The sequence below is a fragment of the Lethenteron reissneri genome, chromosome 58 (assembly GCF_015708825.2).
Source record: "Lethenteron reissneri isolate LAM-NWPU_2019-01 chromosome 58, ASM1570882v1, whole genome shotgun sequence".
Lineage (NCBI taxonomy): Eukaryota > Metazoa > Chordata > Hyperoartia > Petromyzontiformes > Petromyzontidae > Lethenteron > Lethenteron reissneri.
The window spans coordinates 9,835,888-9,855,000 of NC_083836.1; the positions used below are offsets into that span (position 1 = coordinate 9,835,888).

The window sequence follows — 19,113 nt, forward strand, 5'->3', positions numbered from 1 at the left end:
TTTGAATAACACAGCTAAAACCCACAATCTCAAGTTCCAGCTCAGTGTCTCTGACACGGCTATTATGAAAACAATTAAAGATGTCCAGACCTATGGCTTGAACCCAGGATCTCAGCATTATCCCTGGCCTCCGAGCAACTTTAAACTTGTCCGCAACAGTTGGCCTGTGGCTACATTTGCAGTACCAAATGTAGGACTGCCCACACTTGATTATCTGCCTTCATTGCCTTAAATCAACAGCAATGTATTACCTTGGCAGGCCCCACCGCCTTCCACTTTAGGTCCCTGCTCCTGAGACCCCGTCTCTTCCTGAGCAGGTTCCAGTCCTTTAATTCTGCGCCTTTTCCTGTTTAGGCACCACCCCTTTCCTCTAGACATGGGGTTTGGCATTGGGGCGGGGAGTGTGCATGCAAAGCAGTAGGCAGTGGTGGCTGGCGACAATAGGAGTGACTGCACGACAATCAAAATCCCTTGGATCAATAAAATAATCACACCACAAACAGGACTGATGCTTGTAGAATCTTTATTTTCTCACTAGGAGGTCCGATTTGTAATATCGGTGAAGCCAGAGGATTAGAGAAGAGGCCAAGAAACCACCTCAACCATCTCCACTACCACCATGAGATCAACCACAACTTGACTGTCAACAAGCACCACACATCCTCAACCATGCTCACAACCACTTCAACCACCATTAACTCAACCATCACCAATTCTATCAACCAAGGGTACCATATCTTCAAAGCAGTATAGGCTATTATCGTTTGCAAGTGTCAGCAGTAATAGGAGGACTTATCACCATCACACACCGGCTGTCCTCATGAAGCAACTACAGATTGAGAGAGACACGGCTCGGTGTGAGTGAGCAGGTGGGCGAGCGCTTGTGTGTGTGTGTACGAGTGGGTGGGCGGAGTGTGTAGGTAAATGAATGAGTGTCATACTCTTAGGTTTTTTCGGTAAAGTAACGTAGGTAAAAAATAATAAATTAAAATAACTAAATTAAATCACGACGTTTCGGAAGCAACACAAGCCTCCGTCATCAGGTGTAACTGCTCCAGTAAAATTACTGTAGCGTGGAATTTTTACTGGAGCAGTTACACCTGATGATGAAGGCTTGTGTTGCTTCCGAAACGTGATTTAATTTAGTTATTTTCATTTATTTTTATTTTTTTACCAACGTGACTTTACCGAAAAAACCTAAGAGTATGAATCCTTGCAGTCACGAAAGCTTCAAATCTAGAATGAATGAGTGTCGTATGCGAGGGTGAGTGAGCGAGTGTGTTTATGAATGAATGGTTTAGTGGGGGGGGGGGTGTGAGAGTGGGAGAGCACCTAGCTGCAGTCTCCCAGAGTGAGTCTCCCAAAGAGGTACTCGCCCAAGCCAGACTGAGGAACGCCCAGGCGCTTCAGATTGGTGACGTGGTCACCCAACTTCTTGATAGACTCCACCTGCTCGTCCAGGAAGTCCTTCAGGAAGTCGCACAGCTGAGACATTGTGAGGGGAGAGAAGAGGTGGAGGGGAGAGAGGAGGTGGAGAGGACATGTGGTGGTGGAGAAAAGGTGAGAGGAATTGGTGAGGGGATGATAGGAGAAAGGGAGGAAGAGAGTGGATAGTTAAACAAGTGAAGACTTCATAATAAAGGTTTTTGGGTTAGATCGCGTAAGTATAAATGTGTCGTAACCCTCCACCACTCGACACAGCCAGTAAGGTTTGTCACATAAACAACGCGCCAATTAGTTACTACTTCAGCCCACCGGTGTGTTGGAGAGTAAATACACAACATATACAATTTGAATACGACGTTTCGCTGGTAATTACATCCAGCATCATCGGGCGATTTACCGGAATAGTGAAACAATCCACCTGCTTCCAGTCTTAAAAAGAGCAATATCATGTTTAGAGATCAGAGGCCAAGGGAGGGGGGGTTCATGAAGCCATATATATAGACACAGACACAATTTCAACCAAGAAGATGGGTACAAACTGAGAAATCATTGGAAGGACCTTATCAACCAGTTTAAGTCATAATGGGCTATGATGTTCCCATCCTACCACCTTCGCGCGCGAACCCCTTGGTCGCGGCTCTGCAATCTGCCATTAACATGCTAATCTCTCTTTAACATGCTCATTTTCACCTGGCAGCCCTTTGATTGGTGGAAAACGAACCACCGAAAACGTACATTATCATTGGCTGCTGACATTCGGGCTACGCCCATTTCAAACCCTTACAAACAGTTTCCCTTGGAAGCTAACCCCCCCTTTCCTGAAGACGACTGCTTGTGTTGCGATCGAAACGTAGTTCTGTTATTTTTTATTATTTTCTTTGAACCTATCTACGTGACTTTACCGAAAGACCCAAGAATATGAGGGATGGGGAGTATTGCAATTATATAATGGATTAGTAATCAGTGAATTAGCATGTGTTTCCTCTATAAGGAATGCAGTTATAAGGTGTATTACTTCATAATACGCTTCCAGGCCGCACTAAGCCGAAAGCTGTCAGAGTGGTAAAAAATTTTGTATTTCTCTCAATTTCAATGAATTCCCGAAATAGTCTCGGCCAGTAATACTTCATTAGTTTTATACAACACTTCAACGTTATCAAAATCAATTGAGTGTCCTTCATATAAATTCCCAACTAATAACGAACAATTTAAAATAAAACTCTAATTAACTTAACTAACACTTATTTAACCAGCGACATGCTATTGGTCCTCTTTAAAGGTCTTAACTTTGCAGTTGCCCCACGTACAATTCCAGTAGATGAGATAATTGCTGAGGTGGAATCAGCGGTACGACACCTTCCACAAAATGAGGCAGAGATTATTAGGCGCGAGGTTGACAACATAATTGAGAATAGATCTCACCCAAAAACCTTTATACAGTACCTACTATAATCACCCAGGCATGTCTGTCGTTAATGTGTGGTGCCACAACGACGGGGCCGCTCTGCCGAACCAGGGAGCCGCCCGGCTTCCCCCACCGCACTGCCCCCCATCACCCGCACGCATTTCCCCCCCCCATAGAGCTGGAAGGGAAGGTCACCTGATCGACCGGTTTTTATCCGAGAGACCCTTATCGGGATTAATTCTCACGGTTTCCGGCGATCAGGGAATTGGATGACCCCCCCGTGCTACGTGGCACCGCGGCGCCGCGGCCGGCCTTAATATGGTGTGGTCGCGGCGTGGGGCATTCGGCCACCGCGGTTGAGGCGCATTTTCCCCCCACACACACTCCCACGGGTCGACGGGGCAAGCAGGGGAGGCACGGGACAGCATGAATAGCGGGGTCACAGGGGCTGTTGCGCATAGTCATGGGGGGTTGGGATAATTGCGCTGGAGCGCGCAGGCCCCATTGTTAGGAAGGGTAAGGGAGTAATTAGGATGTACGCCGCCAACGTCGCTCACTGATTAGCATATCAACAGCGCCCGGGGAACCGCCGTGCACGGGCTTGGGGTGCACGAGCCCATTGTTCAGCGCAGCATCCCCTTTGAGGTAGGGAGGATAAATAGAGGAGCGGAGAGGGGAAATCGCCCCTTCTCTCCAGGCCAGCGGACCAGCAGGAGTTCCAGCCAGCGACCCGGACGTCCGTGCGACGCATCGAGGTACGCTGTTAGCGCAGAGAGCAGCGAACCTCCGCGGGCACCAAACAGTGAGTGGGGAGGTAAAGTAGGGTATCGTAGCAGATAAATCGGGAATAGGTATAGAGGTATCAGCGTAGGCCAGCCTCGTCGACTCACTGATTTGACATCAATTCGCAGGTAGCATATAATAAATCATTAATAGCGAAGCGTGGTCTCGCGTGATCTTGTCGTGCAGAGTGTCGCGTGGGGAGCTGCGTGTGTGTGCGTGCGTCCACCCCGGGTGCGATACAGGTGCGCGATCATAACGTGAGTGGAGTTGGAGTGCGCGGAGCGGCGTGTGTGTGGGAGTGCTCATACGTTCGTTACGTGTCGGATACGGATGCGCATTGGTAACGTGCCGCACAGGGCTATAGGCGGGCACACGCTCGCAGTATACGAGAGCTGTACGTAGCGGTGTAAAGAGGGGGAGTGTGGCGTTTGATTGATGATGCTGTGCGCGTGTATGCTCGCAGCGTGGGAGCGCGGCGCGAGACTGTAACAGTGGGGGCGTCGCGTTCGAATGCCGGTGAAACCGTAGCGGGTAATAGGGAGGTGGGGTAACCTAAACGGAATAGGGGATGCAGGCGGGAGGGACCCCGGGGGCCAGCGGCCCCCACATATTGGTGTCAGAAACGGGACGATCCCCCGCACCCCCAAGGGAAAGAGGCCCCCCAACCCAGGTTAAAATCAAATGCACATTTACGGGCAAAGGAATTCCATCATGGAAATCGTTTGCCCGCAGCATCAGGGGGGCTAAAAAGGTTAATGGGTGGTCGGATGAGGAGGCGTTGCAGCAGTTAGAGATACATTTAGATGGACGGGCAGCCGACTTTGTGGAAGCTTTGCCCGCAAGCGCACAAACTCAGTGGGAAAAATTAATGTGCGAACTCGAACGGCGCTTCGGCGCCTATGACGAGGAGGAGGCGCAGTCGGCCTTAGAGGCACGCCGCCGTCAGCCCGGCGAGGATCTGCGAGATTACGCCGAGGACGTACGCATGTTGACCCAGCTCGCGTACCCGGAGCACGAGGCGAAAGTAATTGAGAGCCTCGCCGCCGGGAAGGTCCAGCGATATTTGGCACGCACCCCGTGGTGGCAGCCAAATATAGACGGTGCACGCCTCTCCTTTAACACACTTGTCGAGCGCGCGCGCAAATGCGAGAAGCTCTCTGGTGAGCGCGCGCAGCCTCGAGGGAGGGGACGAGAGTGCGCCGTAGCAAGCCTACTCTCCGACGAGGAGGAAGAGCCCGCCATCGCAGTAAGGGGACGGGCAAGGGAGCCCCAGAGACCCAGCGAGACGACCCCGGGGTGGGTAGCCGGGTTACAGGCCGGCATGGGAGATATGATAACCCAAGTAGGTGAAAGGGTAACCCACGTAGGTGAGAATATGACCAAGCTGCAATCCTCCGTTGAGACCATCCGATCCGAGATGGGGGAACTAGACTCCACGGTAGGAGGGCTAACTGGAAGGATAGCGCTTCTAGAAGCAGAATATGAGCAGCAGCGCACTGGGGGAGGAGGGAGTGGGCAGAGAGCCCGCTACGGAGCCGCCACCCCTCCCCGGGCGTGTTATGTGTGCGATCGGCGAGGGCATCTCAGGAGGGACTGCCCTCAGGTCGCCCGAGCTAGACAAGAGCTAAGGTCAAACACTAAGGCCCCCCTAGAGAGGGGACCACCGGGGGGTGAAATCGACGTAGCCCCGACACAAACAAGCTGTGAGAATAATGGCGAGCGAGTGATCTCCACACAGGTTCCAGCAACAACGCCCACAGAAACGGTGACTCCTGGCGACTGGCTACGGGAGCTGGTGGCGGGGATCACGGGGGCCACGTCGCTGGTGGAAGGGGAGGTTAACGGAGTGCGTACCCGAATCCTGCTGGACACGGGGGCGGTGGCCTCGCTCGTGAGCGCAGCGCACTGCAGCGCGATCGGGGTCGACGTGCGTCACCTGCAGGCCCCGGACCGCGCGCTGCACACTGCGAGCGGAGCCGGAATGGGGCTGCTGGGGAAAGCCACCCTAGAGGTCCGCAAAGGCAGCCAGGTGTGCACGCAGGAGTTCTACGTGTCGAGTGCGTTGTGTCACGAGTGTATCGCAGGCACCGACCTCCTAGAACGGTTGGGACTCAACGTGCAACCCCGCCAGCGATGCGCCACCATGGAGAGCAACGGCGAGCGGATACCGTTCCTGGGACGAGAACCAACGCGCCGCCGCTTTGCACCTGTGGTCGCTATCCTGGCGACGGCAGTCACCATCGGCCCGCTCACCGAGATGCTGGTGCCGGTGGCAACATCCCCCACCGACCCCGCGCTCCGACCATCAGGGGAGGTAATGCTAACTCCTCACCCGGAGTTGGCAAAACGGTATGGGGTTGTGGGATCCGCCACGTTGGTAAACGCAGATGGGGACCGATTGTTTATGCGGATGTTTAACCCCCACAATACCCCCGCGATACTGCGACGGCGCACCCCGATAGCCACAGTACACCCCCTGCACGCACGCCACTCTAACGACTCGGTGTTCGCACTCTGGGCTGAGGACCCCGGTCGTCCTGAGGGTGAGCAGGACCTGGCCTGGCGAGTCGGCCCGACTCCCCGAGCCGAGGTCGTTCCCCTGCTCGACGCGTTACATGTACCATGGGCGGACTTACCTAAGGGAGAGGCCGATCGGCTGCGCGAGTTACTGCGGGAGTATGCCGACGTGTTCAGCGAACACGACTCAGACGTGGGTCGGACCGACCTTGTTAAGCATCAAATTGACACCGGTGCAGCCCGACCCATCAAACTCCCTGCGTACCGAGTGGGCGCACCCGAACGCGCCCAAATCAAAGAGGCAGTTGGGGACATGCTTCGCGATAACATAATTCAGCCCTCGGCGAGCCCCTGGTCAGCCCCGGTGGTACTAGTAACGAAAAAGGATGGGTCAACCCGGTTCTGCGTCGATTACCGTAAACTAAACGCAGTCACGCTCGGCGATGCCTTCCCCATACCTCGCATCGACGACACCTTCGACAGTCTCGCAGGAGCGCGGTATTTTTCCACCCTCGATCTGGCGTCCGGTTACTGGCAGGTGGAGATGACGGAGGAGGATCGGCCAAAAACAGCATTCACCACCCCGATGGGCCTGTTTGAGTTTCGCGTGTTGCCGTTCGGACTCACTAACGCGCCCGCGACGTTCCAGCGGTTGATGGAGTTGGTGATGCGGGGCTTGCAGTGGGAACAGTGCCTGATTTACTTGGACGATGTGATAGTGTTCAGTAGATCTTTGTCTGAGCATTGGTCCAGGCTTCGAGAGGTGTTCCAGCGACTGCGAGCGGCTCATCTCAAGCTCAAGCCACGTAAGTGTTACATCGCACAACGCGAGGTGGGGTACCTCGGGCATCGCGTCAGCGAGGCAGGCGTGCGCACCGATCCGGAGAAGGTACGCGCCGTAGTGGAGTGGCCACGGCCAAGGAATCTGACGGAGATCAGATCATTTTTGGGGCTCGCCACCTATTATCGTCGATTTGTAAAGGGATTCAGCGAGATTGCACGCCCCCTCACCCAACTCACCTCCCCTAAGCACCCCTACCAGTGGACGGGGGCCTGCCAGACGGCCTTCACCACTCTCAAAGACCACCTCACCCACGCCCCCACCCTCGCTTTCCCCGATTTTACCACCGATTTTATTTTGGACACCGACGCCAGCAGCAGCGGGCTGGGCGCGGTGTTGTCACAGGTACAGGATGGGACGGAACGAGTCATCGCGTACGCCAGCCGGACCTTGAGTGGGGCCGAGCTGAACTATTGCGTGACCCGCCAAGAGTTGTACGCCGTGATTTTCGCATGCAAACAGTTCCGGCCGTATTTGTACGGCAGGAGATGTCGCGTACGCACTGACCATTATGCTCTGCAGTTTCTTCTTACATTCAAGGAGCCGCGGGGGCAGATGGCCCGGTGGTTGGCGCAGTTGCAGGAGTACAACCTGCAAATCGAGTATCGGGCTGGCCGGACGCATGCAAACGCGGACGCCTTGTCGAGGCGACCCACGGTGTACGCCGAGACGAGGGCGGAGGAGGCCTGCCCGTGTTTCACGGGGGGACGCTGCCGGCGGGCAACGGACCCCCGAGAGGCCGCGGCCACTGACCCCCCCCCAGCGAGAGAGAGTGCAGTGTGCGCCACAGAAACCCTCACAGGTGGCACTGAGGATCCCGTCGACCGCCCGGCAAGCGCGGGACCCGCGGCTCGGGACCCGATCGGACGGATCCAGGAGGACGTCGGCTGCGCCTTCCCGGGCCTAAACGACGAGCAGCTGAGACAGACCCAGCAGCGAGATCCGGATCTGGCGGCAGTGGAGGCGGCACTGCGGGAGGAAAAGAGCGCCCTACCAGGACCCTGGAGCGGTTTGTATGCCCGGTTGTGTGTGCGGAACGGAGTGGTACGGGAGTTAACCGAGGCCGGCCAGCCGGGGTGCATCTGTGTTCCTGCCCAGGTGCGACCCCAGCTGCTACGGCTGGTGCATGACCACCCACTCGGGGGCCACGATGGGGAACGACGCACTCGAGAGACCCTGCGTCGCCAGTATCTCTGGCCCAAATTGGCACAAGATGTGGCCGCCTGGGTGCAGGGCTGCCGGGCCTGTCAGCAGTGTGGGCAAAAGCCGGCAAGGTACCAGGTACCCCTGAGGCCGTTCCGAGTCAGTCGGACGAATCAGTTGGTCGGAATCGACCTGCAGGGGCCCTTTCCACGATCCCACCGGGGCAACCGATATATTCTCGTAGCGGTGGAATACTTCACCCGCTACCCCGTGGCGGTGGCTATCCCGGATAAAACAGCCCTCGTAGTGGCCCGGGCCTTCGTGGAAAACTACGTACTTAAGTGCGGGATCCCCGAACGAGTCATTACCGACCAGGGTAGTGAATTCGAGGCCGAACTATTTCAGGCGCTGTGCCGAGAGTTCGGGATCCAGAAGGACCGAACCACGGCGTATCACCCCCAGGCGAACGGGATGGTAGAGAGGATGAACCAGACTCTGGCCGGGAAGCTTAAACGCATGGCGGCCGCGAATCAACAGGACTGGGACGAACACCTTCCCTATGCCCTGTTCGCCTACACCACCGCCGTTCACACCTCTACAGGACAGACCCCGTTCCTAATGATGTTTGGTCGCGAGTCTCGCCTGCCCGCAGATCTGCTGTTCGGTGTTCCTCCGCCGCAACGGGAGGAAGGGAGCCACCCCGTGGAGCACTTGCTGGAGACCCTGCGAGGGGCCAGGGGCCGAGCCTACCCGCACGGAGAGGCCGCGCACCAGCGGCAAGAGCAGGGCGCCCGACCCCGTATGGAGCCCCCCTTCTACACTGCGGGCTCCGAGGTGTGGCTGTACACTCCCCGCGTCGGTGCCGGACAGGTGGGGAAGCTGACCACCTACTGGCGAGGACCCTGGATTGTGAGACGGCAGATCTCACCATGGACGGTGCTGATTCAGGGAGGAGAGAGGGGCCGGGAGATGGTGGTCAACATCCGCCGACTGAAGCCGTGGCGAGCAGCCCCCGAGGGGGGGAGCCCCGCCGTCCAAGTACCCCGAAACCCCGGGGTCCCCCCACCCCCCGTGCCCGGGGGCCTCGCGCAGTACATGGGCCCCACGGAGCCCCGGGCTCCGAGGGGCCCCGGGCGGGGCCGGGGGCGACGAGGACGGCGACCCTTAAACCCCACCGCCTCTGAGTTTGTTCCCCAGCCCGCAGGTGCCAGAGGCCGAGGGGAGCCGTTGGAATGGAGGAGGAGACCACCGCCGGAGCCCCAGGAGACGGAGCCGCCACCCCCGAGGCCAGCCACAAGGGCCGGGCGAATCCCGCGGACCCCGCGGCGATACCTCGTGGGGGCAACCCAGGCGAGGTGCTCCAGTCAACCCGGGACGGGGACTGGCACCCCGGGGGGCTATGTGGTGCCACAACGACGGGGCCGCTCTGCCGAACCAGGGAGCCGCCCGGCTTCCCCCACCGCACTGCCCCCCATCACCCCGCACGCATTTCCCCCCCCCATAGAGCTGGAAGGGAAGGTCACCTGATCGACCGGTTTTTATCCGAGAGACCCTTATCGGGATTAATTCTCACGGTTTCCGGCGATCAGGGAATTGGATGACCCCCCCGTGCTACGTGGCACCGCGGCGCCGCGGCCGGCCTTAATATGGTGTGGTCGCGGCGTGGGGCATTCGGCCACCGCGGTTGAGGCGCATTTTCCCCCCACACACACTCCCACGGGTCGACGGGGCAAGCAGGGGAGGCACGGGACAGCATGAATAGCGGGGTCACAGGGGCTGTTGCGCATAGTCATGGGGGGTTGGGATAATTGCGCTGGAGCGCGCAGGCCCCATTGTTAGGAAGGGTAAGGGAGTAATTAGGATGTACGCCGCCAACGTCGCTCACTGATTAGCATATCAACAGCGCCCGGGGAACCGCCGTGCACGGGCTTGGGGTGCACGAGCCCATTGTTCAGCGCAGCATCCCCTTTGAGGTAGGGAGGATAAATAGAGGAGCGGAGAGGGGAAATCGCCCCTTCTCTCCAGGCCAGCGGACCAGCAGGAGTTCCAGCCAGCGACCCGGACGTCCGTGCGACGCATCGAGGTACGCTGTTAGCGCAGAGAGCAGCGAACCTCCGCGGGCACCAAACAGTGAGTGGGGAGGTAAAGTAGGGTATCGTAGCAGATAAATCGGGAATAGGTATAGAGGTATCAGCGTAGGCCAGCCTCGTCGACTCACTGATTTGACATCAATTCGCAGGTAGCATATAATAAATCATTAATAGCGAAGCGTGGTCTCGCGTGATCTTGTCGTGCAGAGTGTCGCGTGGGGAGCTGCGTGTGTGTGCGTGCGTCCACCCCGGGTGCGATACAGGTGCGCGATCATAACGTGAGTGGAGTTGGAGTGCGCGGAGCGGCGTGTGTGTGGGAGTGCTCATACGTTCGTTACGTGTCGGATACGGATGCGCATTGGTAACGTGCCGCACAGGGCTATAGGCGGGCACACGCTCGCAGTATACGAGAGCTGTACGTAGCGGTGTAAAGAGGGGGAGTGTGGCGTTTGATTGATGATGCTGTGCGCGTGTATGCTCGCAGCGTGGGAGCGCGGCGCGAGACTGTAACAGTGGGGGCGTCGCGTTCGAATGCCGGTGAAACCGTAGCGGGTAATAGGGAGGTGGGGTAACCTAAACGGAATAGGGGATGCAGGCGGGAGGGACCCCGGGGGCCAGCGGCCCCCACAAATGCTCGTGACGTCACTCCACATCGACCAGCCCCCCTCATTAATATTCATGAGCAGGTGACGTCCTCTAAATGGACACCACCCCCCCCCCCCCCCCCCATTATTATTACCAACTATAATGAGCCAAGAATATATGTGCAACATTCGTGACGTCACTCCACATCGACCAGCCCCTCTCATTAATAATCATGAACAGGCTACGTCCTCCACATGGACCCCCCCTCATTAATAATCATAAGTAGGTGACATCACTCCACATGGAGCACCCTCCCCCCTCATTAATAATCATGAGCAGGTGACGTCACTCCACATCGAACAGTCCCCATCATTCATAATCATTAACAGGTGACGTCCTCCAAATGGACCCCCCCCCCCCATTCATAATAATTAGCAGCTAACGTCACTCCACATGGGGGGCCTAGATGCCTCCTCCCCCCTCCTCGGCGTAAAATTGCAACCCTCACTACAAAGGCAGAACCCTCACATCACGCGATGTCCACAACGCTATTGAGACATCAAAGTAAAAAGGACGTCATGATGAACAAGGGATTATAACCTTAAAATGAAATAGGTCTGTGTCACCGCGCCCTTACAAATTGCACACGAATGGATGCAATGAATATCACGTCGCGGTCTGCTTTTCGCTTGCAAGTTTCAGATTTACTACAATACACCCTTCCTTGGACGGGCAAAAGGCTAGTTATAAATAATATTGGTCGCGAAAGTCTACGTGTTAAAGTGACGACTTGTGGTGAAAATTCACCAGTATCTGTACAAGTCGAGACTCATCTCGAGGCATGCATCTGTGTGCATCTGTGTGCATGTCCGAGCATTGTCTGTGTGTCTCCGTGTTGGAGTCTCCAAGTCTTGTCTATGTGTGCGATTCTGTGCACTCACCTGTGGGTCATTCTTCTCGCGACCCTGCCCATGTACATCCAGGAGAGATTGGTTGATGCTCTTCTGCAGCTGCAGAGCAGTCTCCATGGCCTCCAAAATATGTCCCCACTCATCACGCTCCGGCTTCTACACAGAGATATACAAGAGGTATATGAAGACAGAGATACACGGATACACACACAGATATCTAGTTACTCAGATACACGCAACAACCGCCATTCACCACTAAGTGGCGGTGATGTCACCACGGCGCTTGTGCCAGGCTATGTGCACGGTGAGGCCACGTGAAGTGTCGAACGCCCGCTGGCAGGTGCCACGGGTAGACTGATTGAGATGACTGACCGATGCACCACCTGTGCCCCCTATTGTGCCAACTTGCTGTGCTTTAGCCACTCGGCGCTCCACTCCTTGTTGTGAGCGTCACTCCTCTGCCCTCCGTTGTTGCTGGAGGGCGACTGCCTCCAACTGCCCAGTAGCGTCCTTCAGGAGCCTCCTCCACAGAGGCCGATCTTGACACTGCTGGTACCAGTCATGGGAAAGTCTACTCAGCTCCGCGTCCGCCTGTACCACATCACTCCATCTCTTCTCTAGCCCGTGCCACACCCATTGAGCCCCCTCTATCCGGCCGAATAAAAGCTGTTTAGGCATGCGGTGGCTGGGCATACGGGCTACATGACCCAGCCTAGCACCTATGACAGGAGGTCATAGAAGGTGTCTGACTCATCGGCCTTGCCTGCATCCCTCCACGGATGTTCATCTTCGGTTGGGGCATAAGTAACTACGACCACCACTTCTCACCTCTGGTTGATGGGAAGGCGAGCCCAAAGTAGCCTGGGGCTTACAGCTTCTCACACCTCACCGCCATGCTCCCACGCCCCCTTCATTCTTTTGTTCAGAAGAGACACTCCCTGTTATTTGGCATTCTCCTGCCCCGAGTAGAGTACTGTCCACCGGACCTCCTGAATACCACGAGATCCAGGCGGTACCGGTCCAGCTCGGAACAGAGGAGTGGCAACCTCTCCTCTGTAGTGAGCATTCGAACATTCCACGTGGCCACCCGCAGTGGTTTTTTCCGTTTCTGGAGAAACCCCGAAGATAAGGATTCAGTCCCCTGGCTCTGCCAAATGGGGTTTGGCCAGGAGACGTCATAGACGCCTATCCCCCCGGGGCCCCTGGCATAAGCTTTTTAAGATATTTTTTTCCGTGGTATCGAAGGTGGAGGGGTTACCAGCCCCTCGTACCCATCCAGAGCCCCCATTTGGCCGCTGTGGTGGCTATAAATGCCATGAGGGGAATGGCCAATCTAAATTGGCTCTCCCCCCATGGCACTACTCACCACAGCGTTGCCATCCAGCACCAACGAGGAGGTAGGGGGTTGTTTTGCCAGACACAAAGTCACACACTCACAGGTACACATACACCGATGGAGAGATACGCAGAACATTTACACTGGAGCGACTTTTAAAAATGTTAATATCCCTGCCACATTTTGTGAGGGTTCCTCTTTTTTATTAATATAGAAGAGGATTTAGGATCCATTTTCTCTCCCATGCCATTCTCTCAATATTATAGGGCACCAATGCGGACTTTTAAACGTGCTTAAACGGCCACAAAAAGAGGGACAATAACGCGATCAGGAATACAGATAATCTTATGATTTTGAATTTATTAACGATGCCTTGATTAGTTATACGCTATTGAAACATTTGCACAAGGATACGAATCAACTGTGGCAGATAATTATTTCCTAACAACCAAGTACAGTCATACCTCGGTATACAACTGCTTTGGAATACGTCGAATTTGGTATATGTCGTGTATTGACGAGAGAAAAAAATGTCTTGGGATACGACGTCTTGCTTGGGATACGACGCACTTGCTAGAACTTGGATGAGTCACCGCGTACAGTACCCGCGTACACAATACTGTTACGGCTCTAACAAGCCATAACAGTATTGTGTGGAATGACCAGACAATGTCACACTTCAGGAACACTCTTAGAAGAAGGCAAAAACAAACTTCAATGGACAGGTTTTTTGTAAAACTCAAATCTGGTGAGCCTCAACCAGGTCCAAGTCAAGAAAAAAGACAGATAAGAGAAGGAGAAAAAAACCCCGAATTTCAGCTTCCCGAAGTTTTAATAGCAGGGGACTCTCCTTCCAAAAAATAACATCTCCTCCTCCTCCCCTTCCTCACCACCATCCTCGTAGGCTATCAACTCCTCTCAGCAAGGTAAAGTGACGTTACATTTTATTTGTATTTCCATTTATTTTAATTTATGCATTTATTTGAATGTATGTATGCATTTTAGTAATAAGTAGTGCCTAAATTATTTTTTATACAACCCCATTAATGTATAATATGCCATATAAAATATCATTTCTTATACTCTGCAACGGATTATTTTCTTTCCCTTTATTTATTATGGGAAAAATTCGTTTGGTATACGTCATTTTCGGTATAAGTCCTACCTTCTGGAACGAACTAACGACGTATACCGAGGTACCACTGTACAACTGACTCTTCAAAACTCTCGGCAACAGCAGCAGCCTTAACACAGCGCAGCCCATGTGTTGAGAATCACAAAACACCGTGGCGACAAAACAAATACAGAAGAACGCGACGACCGTTCGTACCAACCCTCATGCATGCTCCACTCGTGGGCAATGAGACAACACAGCACACGTCCAAGGTACGTAACATCAATCTCAGGACTTGGTTGGGGACATCAACAGCGCTCTAAATAGCTCAACACATCTGGAGTCTCGGGTTTTGGTTGGCTCCATCAATAGCGCTCCGAACAAATCAAAAGCAACAGCAGTATCGGGAATGGTTGGCACCATCAACAGCACTGTGAACAACTTAAAGCAGCTGCAGTCTTGGTCACTGAGCCGCTGGTCTTCTCCAAGAGTCTCCTTGGTTGTGGTGAACATCGACCATCCGTCCTTCCTCAGGCGAATGCCGACCACCCCGGCAAATGCCGACCGCTCCAGGCGAACGCTGCACACACCTCCGCCCTGTTGTGTATGTACCCCCTTTTTATTTTTTTAATATTATTTTTTTTTTAAGAATTATTCTGCCAACATATATAATCGTTTTTTTTAATAGACACGGGGCAACGTGGAACGAACACGCCCCCACACTTCCACAGACGCGCGCATACCTCATTTCAAAGGAAAGAGGGCATGAAAGAGAGCAATCAAGGTCATAAAACTCCCCGAATTTCACACAAGAGGAACAAGGGAGGGGGAATTGCAAGCGGGGGGGTCAGCAGGACATCCTTTTGTTAAAAAAACCTCAAACCAGGCACCACGGTGGAAGAGATAATTATATTCTGAACAAAGATCCCTAGCCGGGATATCAGATTAAATAATCACAAGAAGTCAAACAATAAGTACGGAATTAAAGTAGAAGAGAAATCAAGGGCGGAGAAGGCTCTCAAAATTAACCAAACACAACACCCCATGGCAAGCGAGCAACACGGCCGCCTTTGTCTTTCCGAGAGGATCTCCACACACAGGCACCAAGCCAAGAAATGACACCCATAAAGGTTGGGGCAATGGCTCAAAGGAAATTAACACACGCCTTCGAATAAATAAGCGCATGCGCCGGGTGCTCCCACCGTGGAAACAACCGTCTTTGTCTCCCCACAACATGGACAGCAAAAATTGCACACGCGAGGAAATAACATTTCCATGAGAGATCGGGTCACGATGAAACATCGTGAACACGGTTTCGGCATAACCAAGCAGCAAATAAGTCGCATTTCAACTTCCAAACCAAACCAACTTAAGCTGTGTGAGACAAAGGATGTGATCCCCGAGCAAGGGAGGGAATAATTAAGCTCGCTTAACGCGTAGGTTTTCGCGACAAATATTATTCAGTAACAAAACATGGATTCGAATGTTTTTTTTTATAACTCGACGCGAATCATCGGTCTGGCTAATGGATAACTTCGGTGGCGCCGTCACGAGGCCCCCACCCCCACCCCTGTCTTCCAGAACGACACAGCTGTGTCTTCAAAGCTAATAAACACACGGACAAACACGCACGCGAAACACACACACACACGAACGCAAGATGGTTCACACCCACAGGGATGTTTTATGACAGCCTTTGAACAACTCGGGAAACTGAGTGGAATTTACAGATATAAACCGAAGGAAAATCCATTCAAAGCATCTCGTCCGGGCCACGGGCCCCACCAGCAGATCGCCAGGGCTCTGAGCCCCATCTCGTCGCCAGGGCTTCGGCTCCAACACATCGTCCGGGCCACGGGCCCCATCTCATCTCAACGCCGACAACGAAGAAGTTTTCGTCATCCAGAATGATGAGGTTCGCGGAGTAGCGACGCGTAGCTACAAGCCGAGGTCTGCACCACCTGAGAAGAATCGCTACCCTGAGTCACAGAGCTGCGAGTGAAGCCAACAAAGACGCCAACGTCCACCCTGCCACGAACGAAGCATCGCTCCTCGTCAGAGTGACGACCAGCGAACAACCCGCAGGAAAGGCGGAGATCGCTGAACGAGCGCCACCGTGCGCCACCGTGCGCCACCGAGCGACAACGAGCGACACCCGGATCGACCAGCATCAACCAAAACCGACTCGTCATCCCGCCGTGGAGAAAAAGAGTCAAAGTCTTCTGAACGAGCGCCGCCGCTCACCTCACAGCGGAGAAAGTCTCAGCTGCCGCTCGCACAGACAGCAGAGAGGTCGTATCGCTCCCCACATACAGACTCAAGGAAACAGAGAAAATCTTGTCAAACCAGTTCCTTTGTCAAAGAGTCTCGCCGAAGACTTAATTAAAACAGAGCCAGATTAGCTCTCCCGCAACACGCCCTCACCCACCAGTATATACATACACTTTCGCCTTTGGGATACAATAAGTGCTTTTTATTACCGCAAAATGAAGTGTGTCATGCTTGTTTCAAACTCGGCCAGTCGCCGATTGTGATCGATAAAAAAAACGAACTAATGAGATGCCTGGTTGTTAGGAGGGTTTTTAGTCATTCAGTTCGTTAAATGCATAAGAGTTTTGAGTCATTCATTTTAGTCAAATGCATAGTCTCGTAATTGCATAAGAATTTTAGTTATTCATATTATTCGAATGCATGATATCGCAAATGCATAAGTGTTTGGTTATTCATGAATTATTGACGCATGTTTGACCTGCATGATAGAATGCCACGTGTTTGTTAGAATAAAATTGTTATCACAGAAGCATATCGAGTGTTCCTTCCAAGTCCATGCAAAACTGTCTTATTCATAAGAGTTGTTACCTGCGATGAGATATGAAAATGGAGACCTAAAATATTATAACACACACTAGGATAATCGGTAAATGAATCTATGATAATCGTGTTATCCTGATTGATAACTCTGGATAAACGAAACTAAGCAAATTTTCATAACTGCACACATTAACATAATCGCAAGCCTCCGCATAAATTACTACGATTATCTCCGTGATTATCATAATTTATGCATATAATTACATGCATTATCATAATTTATGCATAGTAATACACCCATTTACATAATTAATGCGATTTGCGCATTTTTTGGAAAATTATGGATTTTTATTATTTTCATCAAAATTTCAAATCCCAACACATACAACAGCCCCCCTTACACCTCTTTCTCTCTGCCCTCCCTAGCAGTCAATCAGCTGCCTCTTGCTTGGTGAAATTACTCCATCTCTCGTTCCTCAGCCCCTGTCAATCAACTTGGTTCGTGCAGCGTCTTCCAATCAGAACCTCGTTACTTCGTTATATTAAACCAAATTTTTGTTGACCACACTTGCTACAAATCACGCATAGCCCTGTAGACTATCCCTTCACCTCACGCCAACTGGCCTGCCTTGACCGGCCAATTTGTGTCCCACCCCCAGTCAAGGCCAGACTGAGTGGCGCCGTTGTTTTCGGAGGTGGGGGATTTTGGGGGATTTTCCCCCATAAACGCTCACCCCCCGTACCTCATGTAACCACGGCCACCTCGGTTCACGATGGCATGACAGCGCTCATCCACACCGTTTCACATTTCTCGGGAAGATCATAATGGCCATGTTAGCCAAAAAACCGGAGATCCTGGGTTCAAACCCTGGGTGTCTCTCAAGAGGAGGTTTATTATAGCCATCCCTCTCTCGAGGTTAATGGCAGTGTTGGGTTCCTAACATTTATTTAGCGAATGCTTTTACACATGACATTCACACAGTAGCAAATGCAGAAGAAAAAATATGTATTAAATAAATGCATATACAATATGTCAATGTGACAGCCTCCTTCTGGCAGCCTCCTCCTCCACCCAGCATGCCCTGATGGACTTTACAGCTAGGGACGATGTGCGCCATGGTCTCCTGCTCCCCGCATTCTCAGAGCGTGCTGTCAAGTAGTATGCCCCCTCGATGTTTGGAAGTGACACACACCCCCTAGTCAGACTGGAAGCGGTTCAACTGAACCCACTGATGACTTGGGAGATCGAAGTCAGGCACCTGGACAGACGGATCACTGATGAGGTTTTTGTTAGGCACATCGAAGCATCTCCATTCCTCGCCCCAGGCAGTGCGGGTATCCTGCATACTCAAGTCTTTGGGCTGTGGTAATGACCACTCTCGGTGTTGAGACTTCAGATTCATGGGTGGAGGCTTGGAGATATTGATGAAAGGGCAACTCTGGTGCTGTATGTACCTTGTCCAACATCTTGGCCACTGCAGTTTGGCAGCAGTTTTTGGTGGGAGGGTGTTGCAGCATACTGGCAGTCACATTAGTGGGGTTGTCCTGATGGCACCGGAGATGGTTCTCATTCAGACATTCAGCTGAGTGTCCACCAATTTGGTGTGTATTCTGCTACAAAAAAGCACAAATAGAGGCCTATCATACGAAATGACTGAGCACCAGCGCCCCACGTTAAGCCAGCCAGGCCAACTGATGGTTCCGCGAGCGCAACTTGCCCAGCCGTCTTGTCAAGTTATGGACGGTACGTCAAACTTCTATCCAACGTCACTCCAAGGAACACCGGCTTTGGGCCATGTTTTAAGAACTGGCCATTCAGGTGTACTTTGAGCTTATAAGTGGCTCTGGCACTGAGCATGTGAAACACACTGCAAATGGTCTTGCTTGTACTTGGCTGGAGTAATCATGTGCTGTAGTCGTCTGCTACCATTGCCAGGTCACTGTTTGAGAAGCTCGACAGTGTTCACTTATGAGCACGGCACCGCCGGACTCGTAACAGCTTTAGCAGAAGTTGACTGTGCTAGACGGCATCATACGGTACTGTGAGGTCCAGGAACACTGCACTTGTTTTGAGACGTCGCTGGAAGCCATTCTCAACAAACATAAATGCCAGGGCCTGGTCAGAAGTGCT

The 19,113-nt window shown here is 53.1% G+C and overlaps 1 protein-coding gene across 3 annotated transcripts in view; it reads right to left on the reverse strand.

Moving 5' to 3' along the window:
• Positions 1-537: 537 nt before the first annotated feature.
• LOC133357599 (ferritin, higher subunit-like) overlaps positions 538-19,113 on the reverse strand; it is a 56,276-nt gene continuing 37,700 nt past the window's right edge. For all 3 annotated transcript variants that reach the window (XM_061575617.1, XM_061575615.1, XM_061575614.1), the window contains 2 exons: positions 11,752-11,877; positions 538-1,485 (listed from right to left, as the gene is read on the reverse strand). In XM_061575617.1, coding sequence (XP_061431601.1) covers positions 1,333-1,485; positions 11,752-11,877 — 279 coding nt within the window. In that variant the 3' untranslated portion in view covers positions 538-1,332. The remainder of the gene's footprint in view (positions 1,486-11,751; positions 11,878-19,113) is intronic.